This window comes from Athene cunicularia (assembly GCF_003259725.1).
Source record: "Athene cunicularia isolate RWA chromosome 5 unlocalized genomic scaffold, athCun1 chr5_part1, whole genome shotgun sequence".
In the NCBI taxonomy this organism is placed as follows: domain Eukaryota; kingdom Metazoa; phylum Chordata; class Aves; order Strigiformes; family Strigidae; genus Athene; species Athene cunicularia.
In genome coordinates, this window is record NW_020799101.1 from 25,517,287 (window position 1) to 25,540,246 (window position 22,960).

Genomic DNA, 22,960 nt, shown 5'->3' on the forward strand with positions numbered 1-22,960 from the left:
CCGCTGCCCTCCTCTGCCCCTTGGGGCCAGGGAGCCCCTGGGTACCTGTCCCGGGGGGCACCGGATCCCCTGAGAGTGTGAGCGGCACTTGCGAAGCCGCGCGGGGAGCTCGGCCCTGAGGGGTGCAAGGGAGAATTGTGTGCACACCGAATACCACCAAGAAACTAGTGGGCATCAAGGACTGGAAAAAGTGGTTTCTCTTTCACTTAAAGAGCTTACCCGGTATCCCACGCCCATTCCCAAGCCCACTTTATTCCTTTCTTAGACAAATTGCAGCAGATGCTCTTTGGCCAGAATGAGGCATGGTGAATTTATGTACTGAGGTAAAGACAAGAGGAAAGCAGCTCTCTGTCCCGTTCTTGGTGATACTTACTCTGTATTTTTGATACAAATGGAAACTCAAGCCTTTTGCTTGCAGGTCCTTTGAGTTTTGCCTCGTGGTTGGAGTGGTTTGGGTTTGTTAAGTTTGATAGTCACATAATGTTGTTAGTAAGGAGCCTAGGCTCAGATCCTGGCTATTTACCCTGAAGGCACAAATGTTGTGTACTTAAAGGCTGAGCAGGAAAATGATCACAGACAAAGCCTCTCAATACCAGGAAAACTGACAGAAGTACGTTTATGAGGGTAAATGGAATAAATAAATTTTTTTCAGGCCTTTAATATTTATTTCTTTTTCTTTTCTTTTTTTTCCTCCACCCAGGGAATTGCTTCAAGGACCATGGATGAGTGAGCTTCTTGCAGTTTCTTAAGTTTCTATTCTATCTGATTTTGACATGATCAAATGTTTGGTGGAAGATGTGCGAGCCAGGCTGCGTTCTGGAGTGACTATCAACTCACTGGGGCAGTGTGTTGAGGAGCTTGTCCTCAATAGCATCGATGCCAAAGCAACATGTGTAGCTATCAGGGTGGATTTGGAAGCTTTTAAGGTCCAGGTGGTGGACAATGGCTCTGGGATGGGGAGAGAGGACTTAAATACAATGGGAAAGCGATACTTCACCAGCAAGTGCAGCTCAGTGGGAGACTTGGAGAACCTGAAGTTCTATGGCTTCAGAGGGGAGGCTGTGGCAAGCATAGCCAACATGGCCAGCGTAGTGGAAGTTTCATCTAAGACCAGCAGGACAGCAAAAACTTTTGTGAAACTGTTTCACAATGGGCAAGCACTAGAAGTCTGTGAAGGTGAATTGAGCAGACCAAGTGGCGGAACTACAGTCACCGTGTGCAATCTGTTCCATCAGTTACCAGTGAGGAGAAAGTGTATGGATCCTGTGTTGGAATTTGAGAGAGTGAGACATAAAGTAGAGGCTGTTTCGCTGATGCATCCCTCTGTTTCATTTTCTCTAAGGAATGATGTTTCTTGTTCTATGGTGCTTCAGCTCCCTAAGACAAGAGATGTATACTCTCGATTTTGTCAAATTTATGGGCTGGGCAGATCCCAGAAGTTACGAGAAATAAATCATAAGTCTGGGGGATTTGAGATAAGTGGTTATATTGGTACTGAAGGACATTACAACAAGAACATGCAGTTCTTATATGTGAATAGAAGGCTTGTTTTAAAAACAAGACTACATAAGCTAATTGATTTTTTATTAAGAAAAGAAAGTGTCATTTGCAAGGCAAAAAGTGGCCCTATGAGCAGACAGGCTAGTTCAAGTCCTGGTCGCCATCGTTGTGGCCCAGAGTTGTATGGGATCTTTATTCTCAATGTGACCTGTGCATACAGCGACTATGATGTGTCTCTGGAACCTGCAAAGACTCTGATTGAGTTCCAGAACTGGGATGTTCTTCTAACTTGCATAGAGGAAGGAGTGAAAATATTTTTGAAACGAGAACATTTATTTATTGAACCATGTAGTGAAGACATCAGAGAATTTAATGAAGATAATGACTTTTGTTTCTATAAAGCTCCAGTTCCAAAGCCCTCACTCTCTGACAAGAAGAGCATCCAAGACAGTTTTAAGAAAGCATGTGACGAAATTGTAGATTCCTATGAAATGTGTAACTTGCAATCAAAAGATGTCAAAAGGAAATCTGTTACCGGAAAAAAGTCTACAAGTCTTACTGAGTCAAAAAAAAATCCACAGGAAAGTGAAATTGCCCCAAGTCAGAAGACTACTGAACCATCTGATCCATGTAGAAACAATAAAGCGGAGATTCCACTGCCCAGCAAAGATGACACAGCTTCTGATGTCACTATATCAAATATCTCAGAGCAGGAGCCAAAAGACACTAACAGTTCGCAAAAAGCGTCTGATACTCATCTGAAACCTTCAGAAAATCTTTGTTCCTCTTTCAATGGAGGGGCCAGATCAGAAATAAGAAAAATAAATGGTTACAGTGACCTGCAGCATTGTACAGAGAATTACACAAAAGATGTGGGCAGCCAGCAAGGCAAAGTGGTGCAGAAAAGCAATACGGTCTATATCTTAAATAATGATGTTATTCAGTCACCGTCTGAGAGAGAAGACCATACCAAAACAGCAATGGGACCTGAAACTGTCTTGTGGAGTGCATTGATGAGAGCATGTAATGCAAGAAGAGGAGACAGGGAAACAGATGAAGTGATAGATGATGCTGGAGGAGGAGCTGATAGTTCAGTACCGTTAAAATTGTGCTCTACAGGCCTCATAACATGTGTTAGGCAAAGTGAGCACCCATGTGAATGTGAACAAACAGAAACAAATCTTGCATTATACATGCAGGGTAGTCCTGGTCCTGTAAGTGACAAGGATATTTTTGGCCACAAAGTGAATTTTCCAATTCAGTCTTCGTATGTTAAGGATATTTCCAGTAATACAAATAAAGAATATATATGCCCTTACACCAGGGAAGTATGTGTGACTGATGGTAATGAGCGCTTAGAGAACAGAACTTTGTCAAATCGGGTGAGCGAGGGCATATCTATGCCTATTGCCACCGGTAAAAGACATGATGAGACATCGAATGTTACAGAATTGACGCTGACAACTTCTTCAGTTATTCCTCACAATAAAGTTATAAAAAGCACTAGAAGACAAATAGCTCTGCCAAGATCTCAGCCCTCTAAGAAGCTGAGCTTGTCCACACAGCTGGGTTCGTTAGAAAAGTTCAGGAGATATTATGGGAGAGTCAAGTGTACACTACCAACACCATTGTCGGAACAGAGTGAATTTGGTCTCCAGGGTTTTAATTCACAAGCTAATTGTGACTTTTCAAAGGATGAGAATGACACTCATGATAACTTGAGTGCTTGTGAAGCTCCAGCTGTGGAAGATACAGATTCTAGTAATAGCCAGATTTTTGGTGGAGAAATTTCACAGGACAAACAAGCCCTTAGTCAGAGTCCTTTGACATTGTCTGATTACTCTCAGGTTAGTAAAAAAGATACAACTTGTAGAAGATCTCTGGCATCTTTATCATCGAAACTGTTCAGAATGAAAAGTGACCAGAAAGAAGTAGAACAACTGGGTGAACAATTACAAACAGATACAAGTAGAAAAGATGACTACCCTCTTGATTTTGAATCTTCAAGTAATGATTTTTCATATAATGCTTCTCAAACATATAAATCCTCAGTGGAGAAAATGGGGGAATGTAATTACAGCATTTCCAAGGGGGACACATGCTGGCAATCAGATGATACAAGAGCAGAGTCCATGAAAAATACTGTCAGCCCATCATCACTCACCAGCATAGAAGGGGAGTACACAGTCTCTTCAAGCAGCGTTTTATTATTACCTGCTAAAAAGGATTGTGTTAACTTAGTCTGTAAAGATAAAAGTGCATTAGATGAATCCTCAGAAAAAAATTTGAAAAATACTGAGTTCCCCCATATAACCTTCCTAAGTAACTTGGAATTCTCTGCAGACAACACAAACACAGGAAATCCCAGGAATGATTTGTGTTGTTCTGACTGGCTGCAAGATTTTGATGTTTCGTCGGGTAAAACAATATACATCAATAAAGCAACTGGACTGAGCACCTACAGCACTCCTCCTGCTGCAGGATTTCAAGCTGCCTGCATTCAAGATATAACAACAATGGCTGTGAATGTTGTTTCAGAGAATGGTAAGAGGGTGGTGGTTGTTGTTATAAAAATGGGATGAGGAAAACCATTTGTATTCTCTTGTGTGCATAACATATCTTGCTGGCAGCACCTGACAGTTTACACTGAGATAGCCACTGCCTGACATGTAGTAGCTGTATGGAAACCAGGAAAGTGTTGGGAACTATGGAGACAGCAAAACATTAACATTCAAGATATTCAAACATAATTTTTAATAAAACAGTAAAAAGAAATGTCAGCAACTTGTTAACGGGTAGCTGCCTAGTTTTCACTGGGCATCATGACATTTACTGTAATCACAGTTATATATAATTGTTGTCATATATAAAGTGAGAAACATACTTCAAAATAAGCATACCAGAAAAATATTGTGATTTTTACTGTTTTGCCCTAAACAGTTATTTTTCAAAGAGTATGTTGTTACTTAGAACCCCATATTAAAATGATCTTTTTTCAACAAAATTTAAAACAACCCTTGGAAAATGAACAAAAATCTAACTCTTCATTGAGAATGTGTAGTCTCCTTTCTGCAGGTTTTGGAAGGCTGTTCCTTCCCATTTAGCTTTGTAGGAGATGTTGTACAGCATTGTGGCAGTTTGATAGTAGAGCTTTTCCACGGGTGACAGGACACTGCATTGTACTGGTTTTTCAGGGGTGTGGTGTTTGAGAGTCTTCACTGATCTGTCTGTTGCGTTTGGCTTTCTGTGTCCAGATCTGGATCATCAGAATAGTGGCTTTGATAGTTTTCCCTTCCATGGATGTATCTGTGCTCAGAGTTGTTCTTTGTTCTGTCTGTAGGCAGATTTTATGAGCAAAGACACAGCCATTCTGTATGTAGACATAATTCAGAACATAATTTGGTTTGAAAAAGTAGTTTGGACTTCTTTCTAGATAGTTCTCCTGTGAAATAGTTGTCTAATCAATCATGATAGCCTCTGATTTGTTCCATTTTTGTCTGTTACTTTCTTCTTTATCACCAGTCACAGAAACACTGGTGCAGTAGGTGTTTAAGTTGTTAAGCTATTCCCTTTTAAGTACAATAATTGATACCAATAGTTTTTAATATTTATTGTGTCACATTTAAGTAAACTTGTTACGAGGAGAAGAACATCTCTTGTTTTTATTGTTTAAAACTACTTGCAAGTGCAAATGTACACTCCTTGGCTAACACTTTCTGTTGTTTACCAATTTCAGTTGCTTGCAGTGCTGTTTAGTAGCCAGCCAAACCACTGAGATGTGGAGCATGACCTTCTATCCAAAGTGTTGAATAGTGCATTCGTGTTTATGAAGAGAATAATTCATGTACACTTATGCTTTCAGATGATGTATAGTCTGTTGTCTTTGAAGATGTATATTGTGTTGCATTTTTTGACATCCAGTGGCATTATTCTTTCTTAGCCTTATCATTGGTGTTACTCTCCATCGTATCAACAGTGCCACTCTTAACTCTGTCACTGGTGTTATTCTTTGGTGAGATGTCTACTTTTTTGCTTTTCTGATGTTGAAGGTTGGACCTCCCATACCTTCACAAGTTGTTTGAACTGTGGCTAGACACTACAGATATTAAAGAGTTTCAAAGTTCAATAAATGTGTTCTTTCACACATTTTTCAAGAAAAAAGATATTAATAATTTTTAGCCATAGGAATAAACATAACTGTCTTAACATGGTGTTCATGTCTCTTGATATTGAGCACTGGAGTTTTGGACTGCTGTTAAGACCCAGTAGTGGAATCATTTCTTCCCTTGCTGTGTATGTGTTCATTTTGCTTTTTAAAGTAGTGTCAGTAACCCCACGGTGTTGACATAGAATTTCATAGCTATGGGATTTAAGAACAGCATCTCATACACATATTTAGGGAAATTATACTGGTTGGTAACAGGTGTAAGGAGGTAAGAATAATCCATATCCTCTTTGCCATGACAGAAGTGGCCATCTGCTATCTTTTCTAGTCACAAGCCATGTGCTCAACAGAAATGCTAGATTTTGTAGGCTAGACTCAGGCATCTTTGTACTAATTAAACTGATTTCCATGGGAAAATTTATCAAGCTTTATTTCACCATGAGATGCCTTTTTGAATAATCTAATGCTATGCGTTTGTAGTAGGTTATCATCCAACTCGGTCTTCATTGTTGTGCCAGTTATGTTTGCATTTTTTGTTACTTTTATTACATTATTGACTGATATGTCGTTACACTAGTATATTTTATTGATCTAATTGAGGCAAGTGAAAATGAATACTCAAGTATGGTAATTGTATGTGGTTTGCATGTATGAAGTAGATACATTATTATCCTCAGCACCTTTTCTGATGTCGCTTGTCAGAAAAATCATATTAATAATATCTCTGTCAGCTCTGAATTCTCACTGGCCTTTGGGCAAGTAAATCCTAGCTTTATGAACAATGTATATCCTGAAGAAGGATTTTCCCTGCTACAAGAAGCAGGGAGATGACTCTTTGTTTATTACATGTATAAAATACTGGACTTCCGTTCAGATAGATGATAGATGCTTCTGTGAACTTGAGAGATAATATCTTTCCATGATATTATTAATTCTTTACATGATATATTAATATCTTAGCTATAAAAGTGAGTTCATCAGGGGTCAGTACTGGGACCAGTGCTGTTTAACATCTTTGTTGGCCATGTGGACAGTGGGATCGAGTGCACCCTCAGCAAGTGTACTGATGACACTGAGCTGTGTGGTGCAGTCAATACACTGGAGGGAAGGGATGTGCCATTCAGAGGGACCTGGACAGGCTGGAGAGGTGGGCTCAGGCAAACCTCATGAAGTTCAACATGGCCAAGTGCACACCTGCACATAGGTCAGGACAATCCCAAGCACAAATACAGGCTGGGCACTGAGTGGATTGAGAGCAGCCCTGAGGAGAAGGACTTGCAGGTGTTGGGTTGATGAGAAGGACTTGCAGGTGTTGGGTTGATGAGAAGCTCAACACAACCTGACAGTGTGTGCTTGCAGCCCAGAAAGCCAACCGTATCCTGGGCTGCATCAAGAGAAGTGTGACTAGCAGGTCAAGGGAGGTGATTCTCCCCCTCTACTCCATTCTCATGGGACCCCATCTGCAGTGCTGTGTTCAGTTCTGGGGCCCCCAGCATAAGAATGACATGGACCTGCTTGAGCGAGTCCAGAGGAGGCCACAAAGATGATCAGAGGTTTGGAGCATCGCTCCTGTGAAGACAGGCTGAGAGAGTTGGGATTTTTCAACCTGGAAAAGGGAAGGCTCCAGGGAGACCTTATAGTGGCCTTCTAGTACCTAAAGGGGGCCTACAGGAAAGATGGGGAGGGACTCTTTATATCAGGGAGTGTAGTGACAGGACAAGGGATAATGGTTTTAAACTGAGAGAGGGTAGATTTAGATTAGATACCAGGAGGAAATTCTTCACTGTGAGGGTGATGAGACACTGGCACAGGTACCAGAGAAGCTGTGGCTGCCTCCTCCCTGGAAGTGTTCAAGGCCAGGTTGGACAGGGCTTTGAGCAACCTGGTCTAGTGGAAGGTGTCCCTGCCCATGGCAGGGGGGTTGGACATGATCTTTAAGGTCCCTTCCAACTCAAACCATTCTGTGATTCTATGATTGATTGAAAAGTTCTGTCAAAGTCTGAATTAGGCATCATTCTTCAGTGTGCCACAGTTTCCCGGGAGCCACATTAGGCCACCTTGTCCTCTGTTCTGGGTTTTGTGAAAATGGAATGCTGAGTTACTCTCCCATGGTGGGCTGCCAGTTTGGATTCTTGAAAGGATTCTCGGTCTCCAGGGTAGGTAAGACCATCATTGATCCTTACTGGAATGGAGCCAACAGTCAGGAGTCTACTGACTGGCCTAGAATCTCATAGAGCCTGTTCACACTGAGCTTATCAGCGTGCAGCTGGTTTTCTTTGGCGTTATCACCCTGCCACTTTTCCTGAATGCACACCCTTAATTTCTCAGTAGAAAGGAACTTTATTAATTCATTATTATTTCACAAAGAATAGAAGTCTGAATTGTACCAAAGGAAGGGTGAAATGTTTACCACTGTGCTGGAAATCTGAGCCCCTTTTCTTAATAATCTTGATAACAGTGCAGGTTTGTAATATCATTAAATCATTTCTGGGTGCGTAGGAACATGTTGTTAGGCTAACTCTGATATCTCTTGTGGTCTCACTTACTTGTAGTTTTCAGTTTTACAAGTTCCTGATAACTGTATTAAGTATTGATAGGAGTGGTGATAGACTGACAGCTTTGCCACTCTTTAATAGAGAGATTTCAAGAGTGTTTTGATATCTGTCAGACTATCATATGCCTCTTCTTTTTCTTTGGGGATAACACTTCTGATAGCACTAACTCTGGAAATAATTCTTACATGTTTAAAGCAGCAGCCAGTTTTTAAGGACAGTCCAGCAGAAGCCATGGTAATATTTTAAAATACATTTCCTGATGCAGGTGTGTCTGATAATTCCCAGCTTTTAACATATGTGCTGTTATTTCTCAGTGTTGGATGGGTACTCTAATTTATACGGAGCTAAGCACATGCTCATTTATGAGAATATAATAATTGTATAGCTTTTTGTAATTTTGCATACTGTTGAATCTGCAGCAGTAAATTTATATTGTGTTTAGGGATTCAGTTCAGGTGCCATCCCTTTAGAAGTGAGCTTCTGCTACCCTTCCTGCCTAGACCTCGAAACAAGAAGACTCTAGCAAGCCAGGATCTGGGAGGTAGGGCCAGCTTTCCAGGACACAGTGTTCTGTGGTAAAAACAAATCAAAGAATTCTCCCAGATGTCCCAACAGGAACCCAGAATTACTCAAGGTCTATTAACAATGGGACCTTGTGAGTCATCTCAAATCTAGAACTGGAAAAAAAAATCTCTTAGGGTTAAAGGCAGGTTAGGGGATACTTATTTACAGGATGAAATACCCAGTTCTTTGTTGAATTATGTCAGTAGTTTAAAGAATAATTACCTACTCCCTTCTTTGTACTCATTCCAACCTTGGAATGTGAAAAATAGCTTCAATCCTCACAATTTTTTTTTTGCGGTGGAAAGGATGAAATAATCTTTTTGGTATGTGGCTTTGTCCAGAGGGAGCGGGTAGCTAAACAGGTCTTTCTTTCCCTTCCCCCCTCCTCCCCCATTTCCAGGGCCTGTTGAGTTGTGCTGCAGCATGGTTAGGAATCAGAAAGCTGCAGTGTCCTTCCTCATTAAAGCAGACATTAAAGACGTCCAGTCTCATGTTCCATTACTTAGTTATGTGTACATTCTCCCCTTTTTATGAAGGAAAAAAATTTAAATACTTATGTGAGGTAGAGGTATGCACCTCCTATTGATGGATGGTAGTAGTCCCTGTATTATCAGTGTGTTCTTTCCTAGATGATGAAGGGGAGTCTCTCCAGTCCTTACTTTCAGAATGGGATAATCCTGTTTTTGTTCCCTGTCCAGAGGTAAGTGTTATCTCACATCTCACGCTAAAATAGCCTTCTATTTTAGCCTTCTATTTTTTTCTGACATGGGGACCAAAATTGCAAATATTGTAATCATTGCATATGAGTTATTCAGCTATATATTAGACTATAGACCTGGCAGTTACATGTTTTTATAGACTTCTATATGTAAGTCATTGTTGTGGATTTATTCAAAGTCATAGAAGCAGGCATCAGGTTAATCTTTTCTCTCGTCATTTATTGTGAGCTGTCTTTCCCTCTTCAGAGATAGTCATCTTAAAATTAAAAGTTAAAGGATGGGAAATTGTAATATAATGTCTGTCCTGTTTGTGGACTGAGTGAAAATAACCCAGCTTTCTTCTTTGGGATGCAATGGGTCTTAGAAGCATATTTTACTATAGTTGTTTTTATAGCCTGGGAGGATTATAGCATGTGAGAGGAAAACAATGTTGGAGCTTTTAGAAAAACTTCCTTTGTTGTCATGAGGTAGTATTATCTTTAATCATCATGTTGTATGTGTGTAAACATATCTGTGTAACCATTTCCACCTGCAAACAATAGGGACGGAGTAGCAAACCACCTGCTGGTGAGTTTCAGAAAAGGAACAGTTCTGTTCAGTTGTTGCTGTGACGTGTACTCTGACTCATTTAGTCTTTTGTAATGCAGTAATCCATTGAGATCTCATGTAGGCTGATAATTAACTTCAGGTTTTCTGATGGGTACTTGAAATCAGCTGAATAGTTGAAGTTAGCAGGTAATATCCAGATGGGAAAGTGTATGGGGATGGAAACAGGGATTGCTGTATGGTATCTTTAGCTAGTGCTATTCTTGTGTAGAAAGCTTGATTTGTCAAAATAGACTTACTTCCAGTTTTTCTTAAAGCTGGTTTGTTGGAGGTATTTTGTGCATGTTTGGGATTATTGCCCTATCCTTTATAGCCTGCTTGATCTGTAATTCTGTTTTTACAGATTGCTGTTGATGTGACCAGCGGTCAGGCTGACAGTCTGGCTGTGAAAATTCACAATATCTTGTATCCTTATCGTTTCACCAAAGACATGGTTCATTCAATGCAGGTACAATACAATCTATTACTAGTTTTCACCCCCAAATTCCCACTCAGCAGGTGGGATTTGCTGATGTATCTGCCTGGTGTGAAAGAGCTATCCAGGGAAATAGTTCATCTCCCTAATTTTCACAAGCACAAACAGAATTCTTGGTTGTTGTGTGATAACAGCAGACGTGTATGTCATGCCAGATCTTAGTATCATCTCATGGTTAATCAGCTATCTGCAAGTGACTCTAAAATTCCTTGATGGTATGGTTAAATCAAGAGGCGGCCCTATTACTGCTGCTTAGAAACACTCTTAACTAAATGATATTTCAATGGGCAGTTTTTTACATTTATTGTAGACATATACTTAGTTGGTATTCCTCTGAAATCTGTGTTATCTTCCATTTTTATTGACCTTAGAAATGTAATTCTTCAGCAGTGATTTCAAAAGTGAATCCCAGATTTCATGGAAAGACTTGAAATTTCACTTTAAGATTTATGTCTTCCCTGAAGTGATTCTTAAAAGTGGCATCATAGCATCAAGTTTTACTTTTTTAGTGCTTCTTTATCAAATGTTTTGAATGTTAGCTTAAAAGCTAAGGTAAATGTTGGGCTTCAACTTGCGTTCTTTGATGGTTTGCCTGGATAGAAATGCCAAAGTGGATTCTCTCCTTCTCTTGCATCCCAATGATAAAGGACTTACAGGCCCAGTTAGCATTATTCTCATGCAGTCAGGTTGCTGACTTTGAGATTGCAGATTCTGACTGTATGGGGCATGTAATGTTGCTCGCCAGGGTGGAGAAGGATCCAAATGATTCTCTTATTGTGTATGCAAGAATAACGGGAGTAAATAAAGTTATTACAATAAACATTCTGTTTCAGAAAGACAGGAGAGGTACCATTTTTTGGTTCATTCATGATAAGAACTGTTCTTTAAAACTTACTGAATGGTTCTGTGCTTAACTTTACCTGCATAATGTTTTCCTTTGTATGTTTTTAAGAAGGTAAAGAGAGAAGAAATTGCCACTTCCCATCTCGGAAGAAGCTAAATACTGCCTTCAGTACCCTATAGAAATGTTGAGAATCTCTGTAGAAAAGACCAAAAGCACAAAATATTGAATCATGTCACAGGAAGAGAATAAAAGAATTATTAATGTCTTGCATCCCTGCAAAGAAATAGAATCATCTATTAATTTTTACCTAGGAGGTGAACAATCACATGCTGTGGGACAGAGAATTCAGAGTGAGCTTTATTTATGTGACCTGGGGAGAAATTCCACCCTAACACCACAACTGCTAATTTAAATCTAGCAATAAGATACTGAAAACATTGTACATCCCTGCTCAGTATTCCCTGTAGCTCTGGTTGTTTTGTGATGCTTGAGGGGAAGGTGAAATCAAGTCATAGAGGCAAATTCTACGTCAGAAAATGAGGAAAAAAATGCTTCCTGGCTCCTACAGATGATCAGCACAAATCCTTAAACACAGGGCATGTTAAAAAAGGTTGTTTATATTCTCTTTTGGTGATATCAGCAAATCAAATACTCAGAGTTGCCGTGCACAGCTTTAATTCCCAACTCAAGGAGACTTCTACACAACTATTTAATCTGTTCTGTAAATTTCCAGCTCCACCTTAGAACAATTAGAACTCATGCCCTTATGACTGTTTGAAAAAATTGATCTATCATTATTTTCTTGGGTATTTTGAAACTTTCTCTTAGTTCCAGACTAAACTCTTTCATGACTAATTTATGGTCATTTGACCTGTCAGTATTGTCTTTTAGCTTAAATAATTGTTGCCTTTTCCATATTTAGCCCCCACTGTATTTATAAAGAATAATTATATACCTTCCCAGTTTCAGTTATGCTAGGCCAAATTCTTTAAACCTTTGGGATTAGAAAAGATGCAGTTTCCACCCCCCTGTCATCCTACTGGCTATTTGCTGCACTTGATCCATTTTGATTGTTGTCTTCTTTTGTTAGCCTTTATTTTTGAAATAATTCTACCACAGGATGATGATTTTTCTGAGTATTTTACAGGTTCTTCAGCAAGTGGACAATAAATTTATCGCCTGTTTAATCAACACTAGGAATGAAGTGGATAAAAAGGCAGGTAAGAGTGGTTATTAACATGAAGTTGAGCTGGCTGTCAAGTGCAGTTAGACTGCAGAGGGAACACTGTCCTGTTTGTATTCTCTTCGTGCTTTGGGATGATATTGTGAGTAGAGGAAAATGTTAGTCTTCAATTGAAATTTCCTGGATCTTCTTTATCTTTATTTTGGACATTGTTGAATGTTCCTACTGCCTTCAGATTAGTGTTATAAAAATAGATTGTACTCAAATTACTAACGTCTTTCAGACTGTTCACAGTGTCTGGATATATTCATTGTTGAAGCTTTCTGAAGCTGTACAAAAAAGGCATTCAAAACCAGTAGGTTTTATAACATTTTTAAAGACTCTATTAAACAGAACAGTTTGTGGGTGACCTCAGCTCTCATTCTGAAGTTAGATGAGGATGTCAGTAGAGAAGAGTTAACTCAATCTAACTACCTTAATTTAAATGAGAATTTGGATCACTAAATTTCTGTTCTGTAGTGACTTTATGTTCTGCCAACACAGCCGCCTCCTCAATTTATTTATGTAAAACTGTCTGATAGTTATCTTCTAAATGTGGTCTCAAGGGAGTGGTCATTCTTTCCAACCTGTGCAGTTGTCTGGCACAAAGTTGCCTGTTTCTCATCTGTTCTGGTACATTTTTAGATGGAAACCTCTTGGTTTTGGTGGACCAACATGCAGCTCATGAACGGATCCGCTTGGAGCAGCTTATTGCAGGTGATGATTCAGATGGTCTTAGGAAAAAAGATAATCAGAAAAATACAAATGAGCTGTCTGGGATGTATGGAACCAGTAGGATATTTATTTGTCATCTTTATCCTGATTCTTAGGAGAGCACAGACATTTAGTATCTGTAGCAGTCATAGTACTGGCAGCTGAAAATTGTTGCAGTGTTTCCAAAAATAGAAGATATATTCCTTACCCACAGAACTATCAAACTAAAATAGTCCTGACATAATAAAAGAGCAGGAAGAGTGATAGGAAAAACAATGAAGAGGAAGTAAACCAACATCAATAAGATTATGTGGTTATGCTGTGAAGAATAAGGCATGGGATGCAGAATAAAGAGCGTAGTTCATTTGGTTCTTTTTTGGCTGAATACTGTGCTTAAAGCCTAAAATTTCCACAATCTAAAACTGTTTGCAAAGGGATAATGGTCTTCTCTGTAAGCCCATTAGCCATTGGTTTCAGTGTTAAAAAGCACAATAGCCATCCATCAAGTACTTAAAAATCATTGACCTTCTCTTTCATCAATAAATACTGCGCAGTTCCTTCAGAGGGTTCCAGGAACTTTCTCCTTTTGGTCAGGTACTGAAAAAAGTTAAAAGACTGAAGGGAGAAATGCTTAATGAATTGTATTTTGATGCCATTTATGTCAGACTTCTTTGTGGAAAAATTGTTCTCTGTGAGTGGGACTAAATATATCAGTAGTTTTTTTAGCTATTTAGGGTGACTCTTTTTTGGAACTGGTGGGAAAATACAAAGTGGCATTAACCAACCCTTCCCCAGAGACTGGGTGTCTGGTTTGTGACATTCCCAGTCCTCCACAAGTTTCAGGAGAAGGCATTCTGTGGTCACTTTTTAATCCAAACAGAAGATTACATGCCAAACCATAAGGTCATTAAGGGTAATGCCTGCGTAAATATTCTAAGAGTGGATACTTCTGAACGATTCATTCACAGATTCCTATGAGAAGGAAGCTGCAGCATGTGGCAAGAAGAAATTACTGTCCTCCTCCATCTCTCCCCCTTTGGAGATTGAAGTTACAGAAGAACAAAGAAGATTTCTACGGTTAGTAATGGCCAATAGCTCTAAACTTTTGGGGATGGCTCTGTTGACCAGAGACATGTCTATATATTGCTAGGTTACCATGAAGCTCGGGAAAGAAGCTGTTGATTTTCTTTCCTGATTTGTGACCAATCGGCTATATCAGTGCTGAGGAACATAGGTGTGCTTCTCAGGTGCATCATTACATCTCAAGACAAAGCCCTGTGGTGTGCCACCTCTGTGCTTCTGCAGTGTGCTCTGGTTTCCCTGGGAAAGCAAACCTTCATGTGTGAGCCAGGAGAGTGCCAGAGCAGGCTCCAACAGATCCTACTGTCTGGGGCTCAGGACTTGGGAGTGCACATGGGAGTGCAGTGCCCATAGTGTCGATCTAGTCACTGATTTAACAGGCACTGTTTGAGAAGGATAGGGTATGGAAAGTTGGTATTCTGAATCCTTCAAAAATGCATTCCTTAATCCTAGGTGCCTGCCAAGAGTAGCTAATGAACGCTGTTTCCCAAATGTTTCAGAATGATGGCCTAGCTACTATTAGGGTATTTAACTTCTGTACTGCAAGAGTTTAGATACAGATGTGTTGTTGAACTATTGCAGACCTATTGGACACTAATCAAACTTTTTTCCCCCAAATCCCTGTCTGCCCTGTTGTATGCATTTGTGTGGGTTTTTTTCCTGCATTGTTCTTCATTTTCAGGTGAAGTTCTACCTTAACATTCACAGGACTACCTCATTATTCTTAAACTGTTCTTTTTTCTGGTGCCTGTGACAAGCTCAACAGCTTTTAAATCACACCTTGTTAAGATTGTTGCCTATTATAGGGATATACTTGTTTGGTGTAAAGCCCTTTTTGGGTGTATTCCAATCATAACAGTATCACTGCTGTATCCGTTTGGTAACTCTTTTGTGTGACAATGGCCAATACCAGAAATTCCAAAGGAAAGTGTAAAGCACTGTTGTGTTCCACCTGCCTTAGGGTAAAATGTGAGAACATAACCATTGCTGTTCATAGTTCAGTAATATTTGGATGCCTTTGTTGTTCCCAGCTCTTAATGATGTTCTTAGTAACATCACAATATTTGTAATGCCTCTTGTTCGACTTTGAATTATTTTTGCACTCATCTTTGATGAATGTCTTCCATTTCTGATATTTCTACTTTTGAGACCAGATGGTCAAAATTGAATACAGTATACCAAGTGAGGGTATCCTGTTGATCTGTACAGTAGCTTTGCAGTTGTGCCCATATTTTCTGCCTATTATATCCACACCTGATATGTTATGTGCTTTTTTGGCTACTGCTGCTTGCATGAACTGCTTGTTTATTGAATGGTCATAAGACTGAAACACAGAGTTGTGGGTGGTTTGGGTTTTTTTAATTTATTTTTTCTATTTATGTAGAAGGCAACAAAATGTACAAATAAGTCAAGTTATTCCTGACAATGTGCATTTATTTGTCTTCAGGAGCAGTGAATTCAGTTTTTCTGTCCATTTTTCATTATACCTTTTTCATTCATCCTACTGATCTCATACATCATTCTTCTACTTGTTTTAAGTTCTGCTTGAATTCAAGCAGTTCATTTAGTCTCAGCTAAATAATTTTGTGTTTTCTACATATTTGCCTGCTTGTCCATGCCCCTTCTTTTCCACATCATTAATCAACAGTTATGAAGATACAGATCAGGTCTCGTGTCATATTGAACACTGACCAACTGTTGCCAGCATACTTTTTTTCCATACTCTCTAAATCATGACAAATGTTATGTCTATACATGACAACTTTTTGCATTTGCCCTTCTAGCTACTTTTAAGAGATGGCATCAAAGGCTTTTTGAAAGACCAAATAAATTCTGTGAATTATTTTTCTTCAACAGCTATATCACAAACAGGCTAAAAAATCAGTAAGATAAAGTAAATCAGAGAAGCATGATTTTCTTTTAAGGACACTGGTTAAATTATTCAGCACAGTGGGATGCCAGTTGTGATTTTCAGTTATCACTTAAGATGATTGTAAAAGCTTACTGGTGCTGGCATATACTGGTGCTGCCTTACTGGTGCTTTTACTGTGTTGCTCTTTAATTTATCAGTATTTATGGTCAGTTCATCTCTTTACAATCATTCTGTGAGACTCTGCTTATTTAAAAATTATTATTTAAAAGTACTATGTAAAAATGTAAATTCTGTTGTTGCTGGCAGAGTATGACTGTGGTAAAATTTGATGTAATGAAATAAATTAACTTCCCTAAAAGATCTTTCCATTCAGCTGTGCTTGCTATTTAGTTGGACCTCTGGTTCACCTGCAGCTTTGATTCTGTTATTTGTCTATTAAGCATTGTAGTAATGCATTGTTCTGTTGACTCTCTTGAACTTCCGTCTTTTTTTACCCCCTTAAAAAAAAAAAGGCCTCAGTGACCTCAATAGCTGCTTGGATTCTGTCAGTTCACCACAGTGGGCTTTTTCTTTCTCTGCTTTTGATGAAGGCTATACATGTCTTCATTTTTTTGTGAATTTCAGAGGTCATCTTCATATGGAGACTAATAATTATATTCTTGTGATTGATTTTAGTAAATTTAGATTAGCTTATTTTTTGTTCAAATAATATGTTCTAAAATTGACCTTCACTGCCTTTGTCTTAAATGAATTTTCCCTGAGTTAATAAAATAAACTATCGCTACATTTTTCATTTTGAAGACAAGTTCTCATCTGACTGTGAAGTACCATTTTTGTGTGTATTTTTCCATCCACAGGGTGACATGTCAAATTAACTAGAGGATGTTCTTTCCTGGTTTCCCTTTGCTTAAGGGGCTTTAAAGTTTATTAAACCAATGTTCATTTCTTACAATATTTTTTCCATTGTAAGTATTTGCTATTATGTGTCAATTGAAATCACAGTTTTTTAGGTTAGACTAATGAAGTGTCTTTATGCTTCATAATTTCAATATTTGGAGTGTTTGTGTGTTGAACAAAATGCCTCGTGCATCTTTAGAGAAGGTAGATTTATAAATCCACATTATACAGGAACTCTTAGATCTTATGGTTGAGGAACATTAAATATGCACAGTTGATTGGAGTGAAAAAATATGGCTGAATGTAGGCTGAAAGGGCAAAATTACTTGGAATGTCATGCTGCATGGATTTTGAGATTGGAAACTGTTGCAGGAAGAAACGTACTGTGGGGACTACAGAAATATTTACATATGCTCTGGAGACATAGCTACTGTGGTTGATGTCTTATTTCTAGTATTTTTTTCCTCAGATGCTGCTACAAAAATTTGGAGGACTTGGGTCTTGAATTATCATTTCCTGAGACCAGCAGCTCCTTGATTCGAGTGAGGAAAGTGCCACTGTGTTTTATAGAAAGAGAAGCCAATGAATTACGACGGAAAAGACAACCTGTCACTAAAAGCATTGTGGAGGTCAGCTGTGAATATGTGTGAAATTGTGATACTGGGTCTTGTTTGGTGTTAATGGCCCAGAGTATTAGAGTATCTTTGTTATGAGGGAGACAGTGAAGTCCCTTGGCAAATGTGGATGCCATCACTTTTAGTAGCTAAATAGTCCCACAACTGAAATCCCTGAACTATAACAGAAATGATAGGAAACTGTTTCAGACTTGGACTAGCAGAGAAGCTAAGAAAAATAGTCTATAGTACAGATATTTCAACAGTTTATTGCTCATGAATGCTTGAATGAACAGTAAAATTATTAATAATTCTGATACAGAAATAGTTGTTAGGATTTAAAGTTGTTTTCATTAAATCTCTACGTGGACAGTGCAGCTTTCTAAAAGCTGCTCTTCCAGATGTTCTGCAGTTTGAGGAAGAAATTGTTGAACTGATTACTTGCAGTTTCCATTGTAAGCAGTTCTCCACAATCATAACTGCTTCAAGGACTCCTTAAAAATTGATTCTGGAGTACCATATTCAGCCACTAGGCTGAGTCATTGTGAATCAGTCCGGTCTTGCTCTACATCTCTTTTAATACGAAAAGAAGAAATAGAGAAGGTGATTTATGGGATAAAATTTTCTTTTCCAACCTTGCTATAATCGGGAATAACTCAAACTGCACTTTCCTGGTGTGATTTTGGAGCCAAGAGCACTAAAAGTGGCAGAGGAGGAGATCAGGTCTGTGCCTCATTCTTAGCTGACACTCAAGATCTCATGAGCATTTTGGCAGATGTACTCTGCAGTCCTTTTTACTTTAATTAGGACTAGTAGCACCTATTCACGTTTGATTATGAATTCATTACATTTTAGACATTGGAAATTAAATCCACATGGACTATTATCCAAAGAAGAAAGGGCAGCTGTTCAAAGATAACACACATTTATTGCACTCTGAGGTATAAGAGTTCCATTATACCCGTTATACAGATAGGAAACTGATGCAGAGAGAAACCAAGTGATTAGTCTAAAGTCTGATAAGATGTTTGTGAGAGGTCAGGACTTGTACCTAGTTCTTCCACACTGTGGTCAGTGTACTGGCAACAGCATAATTTTTCCTGGTTCTGGCAGTTACACAGTAAATCACAGACAGATGTGGACAAAGCAGGGTTGGGTAATGAAAGGGAGAAATTGCAACTGATGATACTACCTCTTTCTTTCCAGGAGCTTATTCAAGAACAAGTTGAGGTGAGTTGCTGTCTGCTTCTAAAGTTGACTCGAATAATGCAAAGCTTACTGCATGAGTAAGTGTGTTAAACCTCAAATGAGAGAGGTGGACTAGATAATCCACTAGATTTTCCTCATTTTTAGTTTCCTTTGTGTTACAGTTCTTTCTTTTTCTCATATTAAATGGAAAGTAAGATGATGTTCACTTACTACTTTTAGCTAGTGCAGACCACAGGAGGAGGAGCACGAGGGACACTGCCTCTGACGTTTCTGAAGGTGTTAGCTTCCCAGGCCTGTCATGGTAGGGAAACTGTGCTTTGCTTTTTTTTTTTTTTTTAACCTTTCTGTCTATACAACATCCTCCCTGGGGCAGTGTGTTTGAATTCAGAGTTCAGAATGTGTTTGCAGGAATTCCAGGATTACAGACTGTGTTTCATAGAGATGAGATAATGTTCTTCATGGACACCACTGTGAGGGTCAAGCAAACTGCTCTGATTTATTCATGTATGGGCCTAACATACTTTCCAACCCTCACAAGAAACACAGGTAAAATACAATTCTGAGATGCACTCATCCATGTGAGCTCTAAACCATTCAAATAACAGCTCTGTGAAAGAACAAGAGGAGGTACTGGAATCTGCTTGAAAGCAAGCAGGAAAGACGACTTAGTCTTCCCAAAAAGCATTTATTTCATATAAGTATCAAAAGTGATAGTTTAAGTGTGCCTGTGACCTTTCAAGTATCTTTGGAAGGAGTGCAGTAAGAATTTACATCTTCTAAGGGACTATGGCTTTCCAGCACCTGGAAATGAGCAGACTTTACAGGTGTAGACTACAGCAGCTCTACCCTCTTGTGGCAGTTCCTCTCCCATGTACATTATTGGCAAGATTACGCTGAAAAGGTAAATGTGAACCAAAAGCATCTATTTTCAGCGTGTCACTGCATTCTACAAATGGCAGATTATATATATTTTTTTATATCTAAAAAAGTCCTATGGCTGAAAGGCAGATTGCACATGGTCTTGTGCATCTGTGAAGACTAAAGATTGCAAACACCTCTGAAGTGACTCCCTAATGTTCTGCTTGGATTTCCTCTGGATGCCATTAAGTGCTCATTTGTGAGAAAGGACTTAGTGGCAGGCCTAGCATGTGGTCTTGGAACTGATGCCTGTCAGTGACAGGCACATAGCACTCATAAAACCTATGAAACTAATACTAGCTGTCATCTTGGTTTAATACTTCTTGATTTGTGAACTGGTTGCATCTTCAGCTGTAACATACACACACACAATAAAAGCAAAAAAAAGTCCATTTGCCTCTTGCAATGTCATCTGAAAAGCCATAAACTAATAATCTTACCATTCACCAGATGGTAGAGGTGAAAGTTTAGGCCATGGAAAGCTGATCCTTATGTAGCAGCTTGGTTAACTGAGCTAAGCCCTAAATCTGCCATACTGGAGCCTTTGGGTTACCTTTGCAGCCTCCCAGCTAATCTTTGTGAGCTGCCTTGTTTTCTGTGAAAACTACAGCTGTGGAGGGAAGTCTGCTGAGTGGTTTGAATTCTTTTTGGCAGCATGTACAAGAGCTTGTATCTTTTTTTTTTTTTTCAGGAGCTATTAAGTTTAATGAGCATTTGACTTTGGAGGAAAGCTGCAGACTTATTGAAGCTTTGTCATCTTGTCAGCTGCCCTTCCAGTGTGCTCATGGAAGACCTTCCATGATGCCTCTTGCAGACATAGACCATCTACAGCAGGAAAAGCAGGTACTGTATGGGACACAGACATGCCTCTGGGAATTCACTCTGGAGTGTCAGAGGCATTTCATGTACGTGTGTGTTAGAATTAGAATGGGCCAGTTTGAAACCATCACCACTGGCTGTATCTTACTTGAATTTTTACATAGCGGTTACCAATAAAATAAAACTTCAGAACGTTAAACCTTTGTCCTGCAAACACTTTATCAAAGATCTTGCCATATGTCATTTGAATGGTCACATTGACTTGAATGGTATCCACTAGTCCTTAAAGTTAAGCATATAATATAAAGTGTTTGTAGTTTTTAAGTGTGAAACTTGGAAAACATGTAAATTCTGATATTCTGCTAGGGGCAAAGATGCTAATTAAACAAACGCCTCCTTCCCTGAAGTTTAAGATGCTAGAAAATGGGAGGGAAAAAAGCAAAGAAATAGCAACATTTAAATTTTAAAAAAAATCATTACTCCTTCCCTTTTGCTATTACTGTGCTATATTAAGTTATGAAATTGGATTCTGTTGAAAGTCAGGTGGGACTTTGAATTAGATATCAAAAAAACCTGGGAATGACTGTATTAGGGCAGAGTATGGAGGCATTGAAGCTCATTTACTTAGCTATGATGTAGCGCTTCTTAATTTTTCTCTCTTCAGCCTAAACCTAATTTGGCTAGACTGCGGAAGATGGCACGAGCATGGCACCTATTTGGCAAAAAAAGACCCTAATCAAAAAAAGTTAAAACTAAGTTGCAACTTGGACTAGAAGTGCTGGTATGATCCAGGTCCCCCTGTTGTTAAGACAACACCCTGCATGGAGCAGAGTCTCTGAGCCAGTGCAGTCACTGCAGTTCTGCTCCCAGTACTGACCTGAGAAGCAGAGACCGGCCAGGAGAACATGGCAGGAGCCCATCCTTGCAGCCTGAAGTGTCTTCAACATCAAGGAATTACATTGCAAGCCTGGGCCTTCTGTCAGTGCTTGACCATCGGAGGCAAGAAGTTGTAGGCACTCACAGTTACTAAAGTGCTTTTTCTCTGCAAGCAGAGCATTATTCTGCATAATAGATCTATTTATGTTAATGTATTTTGTAGTGCTTTGAAAAATGAGGAGGTATTTATTAATAAAATTACACTAAACCCTTTCCTTGGGCTTATGGCAGTGGTTGGAATGAGGACTGACCAGCTTCATAGTATATATAGGTCAACTTAGGATCAAAACCCATTCTTTTTATTTAACTAGACAATGGATGACACACCTGGCTGTATTCTCCAGCTCCCTGCAGTTTGCATTCTTGAGAGATTTCTAAATCCTAGGATAGACCCATGTTCTCAGGGTACAGAAACGTACCCCCACAGAAATAACTAGAGCCCACAGCATTTTTTGTAATAGGTGAACTTTTTTTACATGGTCCGGTTCTATTTTGTGTCTCAGTCTAAGGTAGAGTTTATTTCAGAACAGTAAAAGATGGTGTCAGCTTAAACTTAAAACCATATCAGAGATACTGACATCTGCTGAATCAAAAGCAAAACGAGGAGCAGAAACTACTTTCATTGATGCTTTAACTGTGGTGTAGTGTATTGCCATACATTGATAAAAGGAACCAAGGAAAGGTGATCTGACTGACCTGCAAGAGTCAGATTTTTAAGATGTTTCACACTGCCCCTCACAAAAATCAGGAACTTTCCAAATGAGACATCTACCCAGGAAGAATAATCAGTCACTCAGCACAGAAAACACCCTCAGATTACAATAAGCAAAGCAAGAGCTTGAGCTCTGCCTTCTGACAGAGACGTGGACAAGCTAGCTGATGGGACTTCTGAAGGTCTGCCTTTCATCAAAAATGGAATTTCCGTTCTAGCACTGTACAAAGAGCTAGTTTGTATTTCAGCAACTCAACAAAAATTGTGAGAAAATTCTACCAAAAAAATTCACTGAAGACAATTGCCAATGGATTCCTATCATATTCATATGTGAAAGCATACCTTAAAGCTCACTAGTGCGTCATAGGTGCAGGCAACTCACTACATTGGTAAAACTCCTGCTAGTTAAAGAAACAAAATAACTGTGTGTGGGAAACATGCTTAACAGTGTATCCACAGTAAACAGCCTTTATTGCAGCGTACATGGAAGTAACAGCTTAGCTGCCCCAGACAGTTACATGTATGCATTGCTGTTTCA

General features: G+C 39.1%; 1 protein-coding gene across 3 annotated transcripts; it reads left to right on the forward strand.

Moving 5' to 3' along the window:
• The first annotated feature begins 171 nt into the window (after window positions 1-171).
• MLH3 (mutL homolog 3) lies at window positions 172-22,896 on the forward strand. 3 transcript variants are annotated; one of them, XM_026849094.1, is made up of 11 exons: window positions 701-4,044; window positions 9,399-9,484; window positions 10,453-10,557; window positions 12,576-12,648; window positions 13,296-13,367; window positions 14,333-14,441; window positions 17,684-17,843; window positions 19,035-19,058; window positions 19,257-19,338; window positions 20,647-20,798; window positions 21,439-22,896. In XM_026849094.1, the coding sequence occupies exons 1-11, from the start codon at window positions 774-776 to the stop codon at window positions 21,508-21,510; spliced, it is 4,206 nt and encodes a 1,401-aa protein (XP_026704895.1). In that variant the 5' UTR covers window positions 701-773; the 3' UTR covers window positions 21,511-22,896. The 3 variants fall into 3 exon arrangements, with proteins under 3 accessions (XP_026704897.1, XP_026704895.1, XP_026704896.1); XM_026849095.1 differs by having other exon boundaries at window positions 9,414-9,484; XM_026849096.1 differs by lacking the exons at window positions 19,257-19,338; window positions 21,439-22,896 and adding an exon at window positions 172-190 and having other exon boundaries at window positions 20,647-20,792.
• The last annotated feature ends 64 nt before the right edge of the window (window positions 22,897-22,960 follow it).